The 8,389-nt window shown below is 41.3% G+C and overlaps 1 protein-coding gene across 1 annotated transcript in view; it reads right to left on the bottom strand.

The window, feature by feature from the left end:
• Positions 1–7,177: 7,177 nt before the first annotated feature.
• The window catches only part of PMP2 (peripheral myelin protein 2), a 5,022-nt gene continuing 3,810 nt past the window's right edge, over positions 7,178–8,389 (bottom strand). Inside the window, exon 5 of the mRNA XM_009891954.1 lies at positions 7,178–7,229. Within this exon, the coding sequence (XP_009890256.1) occupies positions 7,178–7,229 (52 nt within the window). The remainder of the gene's footprint in view (positions 7,230–8,389) is intronic.

Here is an 8,389-nt window from a genome sequence, read left to right as displayed (position 1 = left end):
TCTACAAAGTTCTCCCCTACACCATATCCCCCAACACCACATCTAAACGGCTCTTAAACACATCCAGGGATGGTGACTCAACCACCTCCCTGGGCAGCCTATTCCAATGCCCGACCACTCTTGCTGTGAAAAATTCTTTCCTAATGTTCAGTCTAAATCTACCCTGTTGGATCTTGAAGCCATTCCCATTTTGTTTCATGGTTCTGTTTTTGGGGGTGTGTTTTCTTTTTTTTTTCAAAATAAATTGCTTTGATTCAAAGCCGTTGTTTCTGCCAAAGCAAGATGCTGCAGGCTGCTGGGAGAAACCCTGCCAAATCCCACCCTCTCTGGCCTTCCTGGATGAGGCATCCCAGTCGGGGCACATCCCACACCTCTGCCCATAAGAGGTGGATTACAGTGGGTGCACTGGGGAGGATCTCGCACAGAGGAAGCAATGCGGCTGCAACCACTGCCTGTAGCAGTGCACAGCATGGACAGCATGTATTGAGCCACTCATATGCACATATATAAATATATATAAACTTTATATTTTTATATATATACAAAAATATATAAACTTTCTATATATTATATATTTATATATGTAAAACACCTATCAACAGATTGATAAACATTCTTTGAAACCACTCTGATGGTTAGCCCATTTTTGAATGGGCTAATTGCCATCTTCCCAGTTAAGTGGGAGTTAAGTAAAAATACACACGCTGGGTATTTTTCAGGAATGGTTTGTTCCCCCAGTCCCTGGGGATAGTCCGCCATCAGTCTGTCTAGGTGAGCTCTGCCTCCAGTGGGCACCCAGTAGATACCCAGCAGTGTTTGGCAACAGCACAGGTGACCATGAATTTGTCTGAGAAGCAAGAAGTGAGCTTGGCCATTTTCCTTATCACCTTAACTATTTTTTCAGACATTCATTCTGGTAGCACAGCCTTGCACTGCAAACATAAATCATATTGACACCCCTATGCTGACCAAGAAGAGCAGTCAGGGGGGTTTCCAAGCCGGTTTCAGGTGGAAAAGCTGTTGTTGATGCAGAGTTTGAGAATGTCTTCAGTCCAACATTTGTCTTCAGTGTATGACCACCAGTACTCAAAGGGCTCACAGCTATCACATAGGCAATCTCTGCTTTGGGATTCCAGAGCTGGTGCTATTATATGGATTTTAGGGAAGAACTCTGGCTTGAGTACAGTCAAAATTAAGTCAAAAAGCACATTCTTCAACTGTTTTCACAAGCCCCTGTGAATAATCTGAAATTTATATCAAAGATCAACACAGCAATTCTTTGCTAATCCTAGAAAGGCTTTGAGAAGATGGCTTTTAATCACCATTTGGTCATGCCCTTCATAACAGTGACAATGTGACAAGCATAGCTTTTACAGGAGATAGTGTCTTCTGCTTTACAAGCTCTTCAGCATTTCTGAAATGATGACAGTTTTAAGATTTTATTTTTTTACTTTTTTCAGATTTTTTCTTTCTCTTTCTGTCTTTTTTTTTTCTCTCATACTGTTTAGCATCCAGCTGCTTATATACCCTGAGCAAAGGTGTATCTTCTGCCAATATATTTCACAGAATCATTGGGTTGGAAGGGACATTTAAAGGTCATCTAGTCCAACCCCCCTGCAATGACCAGTGACATCTTCAACTAGATCAGGTTGTTCAGAGCCCCATCCAACCTGACCTTGAATGTTTCCAGGGATGGGGCATCTACCACCTCTCTGGGAAACCTGTGCCAGTGTTTCACCACCCTTATTGTGAAAAATTTCTTCCTTATATCTAGTCTACATCCACCCTCTTTTATGTTTGCATTTCAGGTGCAAGCAACTTCAATCTCCTATTTCATATGACAGATCAGTTAGACAATACGAGTCATAGAAGGAAATCAGAAGTGCTGTTCATGCTCTGAGTAATCTGCTCTTTTGCTATAGTTCTTGTTCAAATTGCCTCTTTTGCTTTACGTGCCAAGCTTTCGACCTATTAGCACATGTGCTTGGGTAGCTGAGGAGAGATCCACTGAACGGTGACTCTCATAGCATGTAAAGTAGAGGTGAGGTTGGTCTCAGCTGCATCAGCTCCTGGACATTTTCAGTGGTGGAGAACAATAGCCACAGGAGCTTGGTCCTGGGTCACTGTCTCTGACTAAAACTGTATGTATTAACAGATAACCCTGTGTGTGTGCATGTACATGCGTGTGTAGATCTACATATATTGCACATTTTACCTATCCAAGGAGTATGGCGTGTCACCACAATCTTCCGTGTCCTTGGACAGTCTTCTTTCCCTGAATTCCTTCTCCCTAGTAATTCCACACTTCCATTTAGACCATACTTTTTAGGCCTCATTGTTTTTCTCTGAACTCTCCATCAATCAGTTCATTTTGCACTGCATTACTCAGAACTAGGCACAGTAGCACGCATCCTGGAGTCTTTATTGGTGAGAAACAGAGCATGCGCATGACCCCAGCTCACTGGCTGTCCTTCTGACTGTGGATCCCAGTATCAGGTTTGCCCTTTTCCAGTAATGCCACATTTGCCACTCACACTCCGTCTGTGATTCACTGTGAACTCCCAGTGTTTGCACTCGTTTTTGCTTGTTCCCCATCTGGTATTTGTGCTGCTGCCCATATTGCCTAGTGCATTTTTCTCTCTTAAATGTCCCCCTGGCTGTTTCAAACTATTTCCTGAGTTTGTTGAGATCATTCAAATTTGAACCCTGCCCTCCGGTATGCTTGCATTTCCTCTCATCTGTGTACAGTCTATAAATAACATCCCGGTTATTACTGAGGAGATGATTGAATAGGACTGGACCAGCACAAGTCCACTTGATACATCCTTCCACTTTGACAGTGAACCATTGACAGTCCAAGTATGTTTTTTACATCAATTTGTATCCCTTCTCTGTAGCAGCAGCTTAATCTAGCCTAAATTTATAACATGTCTGTGAATGTGTCTTAAGGATTACTGTCAAAGCCTTACTGAAGTCAACGGAGTTGTCTACTACTGTTCTTCTTCCATCCACAAGACATGTCACTCTGTGTAGAAGAAGATGAGAAAAAGGGAGGGAATACAGTCCTAAAATTATTCATCTTCCTTGACCCAAGTTTTCCAAAGTCATTAACTTAGACTATAATGATTGCTTTTTTATTTCACAACACACTCTCTGCCCAACTGGAGGCAGAGCCAGTATAAACTGTGATGATGCTTCTTGATTACATCAAATACTCCAGAAAAAGGAAGCACCAGGGAGAACCTTAATGTTGGTTCCTGTGCTTCTGGCCAGAGGCCTCAGATCCTATCTGGAAAGTGGAGATGTTTATGCACCCAACCTTTTGTAATCTGGCTGCTGTATCTCTTGTTAACTCGACAATGAAAACACTTGTCTCAAATAGGTAATTAGGGGCTTTGAATGTTATGTCTTACAGTCTCAAATTGCTCTGTAGCCTTATTTTTCCACGGTTCACAAAAAGAGGTGGTTTGTGGAGGAATTGACACTATTTGCCGATACAAATTTGTAAGTCAGCAGGCTGTAAAACTCTGAATACTATATGGTACAAAACACAAGTTGCACAACGCCATACAAAGCTGTGCCCCTCTTCTAGGAGATTCTCTACACAGGGCAACTGAGGGCTTTGCCTTCACTATCTCACAGATTTTAATATCAAATGTGCAAAGCTTTCAAGTGAAACATGCATATGTATTTTAGATTTCAGCTCTGGAAATTCATGCTAGGATCTGAGAGATAAATGAAGTTATTGTTGGCATGTATAAGTATTGTACAGTAGCTAGATACATTAAATATCTCTCCTTTCTGGTAATTATGTCTACAGATTTCCCAAAGAAACTCTAAAACTGTCAAACTTGTTACGGGCAGTCCTTTAGCTGTCACGTCCCACAACTCCACTACAGATGTCTCCTCCTTAGCTACAACTGACAGAGTGTTTATAAGCTTGAAGGATAAGATCAATTGTCACAGTGTTTTTGACTCCTTTGGTTACAGAGGTGCCTCTAAGGAAATCTTGTCCACAAGGGAGTGTGCCAGGAAGTAGGTGTGTTCACTTGGAATTAAATAGAAAACCCTTTTTCCCTGCCTTACACTTCTCAAAATGTTGGTGATCACATTATAGCAAATAATATGAAAAATACTTCAAATACTTTTAATTAATATTCCACTGAGGACCTGAAAATAGATCCAGCTGTAATCCATTTACTCCCCCCTGCCTAATGCCTGAATCATGACATTCCTCCTGATTTTAGTTTTAAAAGTTTTCGTAACATTTGAGGAAAGAATATTTAAATACTGATTTGCTACTCGAAAGGTAAAAAGAGCAGTCTCCTTTGAAAATACAGTATGAACGATGTCTAACACAGCTTTCTCTCTCGGTAGTGTCTCAGGGACTGCATTATTCCCAATGCTGTTGTGCCCTTTAGTCCAAATAACATTATTTTCTTGTGTTTCCCATCTGCAGTGTGATGGCCAATAGCCAATCACAAAGTTTTGCATTGAAATGGCAAGGATATGCTCTAATTGCCTCCCTAACAAAGACCTTGATTACATCTAAATTCCAGGATTTCTGAAGGCGATTTTTTCATGGCATCAGCCTATTTGTTTCTGACTGATTACCCCTTCAGCACTGCTAACCTTTCACTCCTTTATATCCCAGACATCAACAAAACATCTTTAATCCAAAATGAAAAGTAGGGAAGGTAACAAAATCTTAGACGACACAGTTGAGTAATTTCTATACGGCACAATGACTGTAAGCATAACAAGTTGTTTCTCTACGAAAAAAAAAGTGGTAAGTTGTGAGTACTGCCTCTGAAGCACAACTGAGCTTCATAACACAGCCTAATCCTCCTCCCTGAATCTTTGCTGTGTCTAGAGCTGCTCAGCCATATATTTGCTGTCTAGTGAAACTGTCCCTGTAGGTGACAAGGTTTCTGTGTGACTGAAATAGCAGCGAAGGTCATGTGCTGAGCCCCTGGATGGGTGTGAATTCACTTTGCAAGAATACAGTTCCCCCCAAAATGAACTTAACTAAAACAGCCAAGAAAGTTTAAAGTTGGTACCAAAGATATAAGCAAGGACAAAGATTCTGTTGCAGGAGGGTCAGTGGATTTGCCTCTCCTCTCTGCTCCACTCCACATGGAAAAGAATGGGGTGTTTGGTACAGTATCCCAGGTTTAGCTGTACATCACCAGCAGATGCTTTCTGTCACAAATTGCCAAATTCTGCCCAGTCCAAGGCAAGAGCTACGGTACTCGGAATCCAGATGCAGCTTGTATTTGATTTCAGTGCTCCCTGTGGGACCACCGGGGCTGAGGCAGGCTCTTGTCGTGCCAGCTTGCTTCTCCTGCCCCAGGAGACATCAGGCAGGGCAGAAGCAGGCAACGCTGGCAGGTCTGTAGCAACCGGAGGATGAATACCCTATGCAGGTGTTTCCCACCGCCTCGGGAGATGCAGGAGAAACTAGGTGTGACAGAGCCTTACAGCGCTTGCAGAAAGAGTGACTGACAGGAGAAGAGTGTGACTGTGGCCCTCTAAAATCAGGCAGGTTTTCATTACCTGGGGTGGGCACTAGATCAAGTTGATATTGCTTTAAATAATGCGGTCTAAATGCCAGCAGCAGGCGACCGATGTTTCTAGATTAAGTGTATACGCAAGCCAGGGAAATGCCAAACACACTTGTTTGTAAATGTGAAAGCACAGTTCAAGACACAGACATTGTACCTCAGTCTAGGTGTTTGTTCCAAAAGTATCTGGCCCCTGCAAGAATTTAGTAAAGAAAACCTAATTTACAGTAAGACATAAAAAATACCGTGAGACTTCACAATTCATATTCCCCCTAAAATCTCTTGGAAACCCCAAGGATTTCTTTACGGACACCAGTATTCCAAAGCGCTCAATTTCTGTGATGATTTATACCACCTGCCTTATTGTTTTTGCCTTCAACACTATCAGTTCTGTTGCACTTTTCCTGTTTTGGAAATTCTCCAGCTCTCCTGACATTTTTAAGTGACCTTTGTATGGAGTGAAAGTGCCAAACACTAGGCTCCTAGTAGTGCATCTGCATTTAGTTAGGAATTTAAAAATCCAAAGCTACCATTATTTTAATCCCAAATCTTTGGAAAAATAAAAGCAATTAAAAGTTCCATATGGATAAGAGGAGATCGATGGGCTATGTCACTGAAAAGGAGAAGATAGTAACTAAATAAATGAGGACTAGGTGAGCAGTCCTTTGTTTTTTCTTTTGTTACTATTTCCAGATCTGGAAAAAACACAGTTTGTACCAAAGTGAATGTTTATTTCCTTTTCTCATGGAAATAAAAAGCTGAAAACTGTTATTTTTTTTTGAGATTAAAATTTTCCATTTCAACTCAGAGAAGCATTTACAGGTTGCAGGAGGAAAAGCAAAGGAAATATGGAGCTTGTTCACAGCAGTAACTACTCCTTTGCCTGTGGCTCAGGGGCGGGAGACGAGCTCTGCTTGAAAGGCTCTGGATGGCTTCACCCTCCTTGAGCCGGGCTGTGGCGGAACCTCGCTGGGACCATATTGCACTGCAAGAGGAGGGAATGAAGCAACTACAGTGAAAAAATCCAGATTCATAAGTCAATTTCGGGCCATCGCAGTTTCTGAGCTGTGAGCAATGTGTTTTCAGCTCTCTGTTAAGTGTCTGGGAGAATCAACTGGAAGCTCACGTAAAACAACAGCTCATGCTGTTTGACTGTTCTTATGGAAGCCTGGTGGATGGTCTTCACTTAAAATATGTGACTACAATCTGTTTGCAAAAGATGATATAAGGCGTATCATGCTGCCTCTGTTCCTTGTTACTGTCACTGAGGACTTCAAGTCATAGAAACTCTGACGCTCACGGAGGTGAGTTCTAATGGTAAGGCTAAAGATGGGGAATTTGTCTCTCAATCTAAGCTAGAGACCAGGATAAACTCTTCCTTAAAACTGCTGTCCATAAATCTCACAGCTTTCTCTCACAGCTCATATTTTCTAGGATTCACCCTGTTTGCCTTCTGGCAGCTGCCTCCAGTTAGTCTGCATCTACATAAAAGTGTGTCCAAGGCTGGACCTAGTCTCCAGCTTTTCCAGTGATGCGTAGAGAAGAAAGGTGACCTTTACATTTTGCGTTTACATATGATATCCATCTCTTAACTATCTCCTTGGCCACGCTAATTAAATTTTGACGTTCAGGATCTTTCCTAGCCTCAAGAATTCATGTCCTCGACTGTAAAAGCAGTAGGTAAAGGTTCACATCAGCACTGTGGATCCTAACAAGCCAAAATAAACATACGTGCCTCTCTCAGTTGTTTTAACCCCACAGAGAAGGCAGGGAGAGCCCTGTGTGATGGCATGGAGGCAATGACAAGGAATGAAATACTCCACTTCATGTGGTTAGCATGAATGCTGTGGTGTTACTGAAAACCTGTTAATGGAGGCAAAAATAAATAAGCTGCCACAGTGCTTTTTGATTAAATACATTTCCAGAAGTCTAGGTTTGGTTTGTCTGTTTTTTCCTTTGTTAAAAGCACAGAGTAAGTGCAATGGGAGGAATGAAGAGCTTAGCTACTGAGCCAGGCTTGGTAGCAAACTCTACCCAACAAAATCTCCTTTGTATGCTTAACATTAAGTGCATGGTTAAACACTGTACTAGAAATAGAGTGGATTGCTGAGCAGTTTCCAAAAGGAAGCCCTCTAGCCTTAAGGTTTTTTGCAGTTCATTCACACCTGCTCCACACTTCGTTTCACAGTTCAAGAGCTGTTTGGCAAAAAAACATGGAATATATTCTGATATTTTTTCCCTGCAGTAGCTCTTCTCTTACAAATAAATGCCAGGATATGAAAAATATACTTCCTTATACTATAGGAAGTATAAAGAGTTTGGAATGAGAATGAAACAAAGATGTGGTAAAACTATAAGGCTGAAACAATAAATCACAATGAAAGTAAAAAATTCTGGTGTTAAAGATGATTTTCCCTATAGGAACCATTCAGCGATAAAATCTTTTACAAGAAAGGAATATTGAATCCGTGAGATGAGAATTTTTACATCTAAAAGGAAGCAGTGTTAACCCACTCCTAGAAGCAGATCACTTGTGTTTCACCATTTTCCCGAGAAATAGTCTGAACATTTATACAGACAGAAGCAACAGAAAAGATGGCACCATCCAAGAAGGAAAACATAAATCATTCATGCAGAGACAAACACTCAGTTTTATGTGTTGAGAAGCTTTTATTGGATCACCACAATACTTTGGATTAGTTACACTATGGCTCTGAAGTATCAAATTATAGTGCAGTCATTTTCCCAATAAAAGGAAGTAAGAAAATAAAGAAGCACAGTGCATGAGGCTTTGGTCACTGAACTAAGCCAAGTTTTAAGAGCCA

The sequence above is a fragment of the Charadrius vociferus genome, unplaced genomic scaffold (assembly GCF_000708025.1).
Source record: "Charadrius vociferus isolate BGI_N301 unplaced genomic scaffold, ASM70802v2 scaffold15, whole genome shotgun sequence".
Lineage (NCBI taxonomy): Eukaryota > Metazoa > Chordata > Aves > Charadriiformes > Charadriidae > Charadrius > Charadrius vociferus.
Note: the sequence above shows the minus strand (reverse complement) of the source record. Positions and strands in the feature narration are given on the sequence as shown.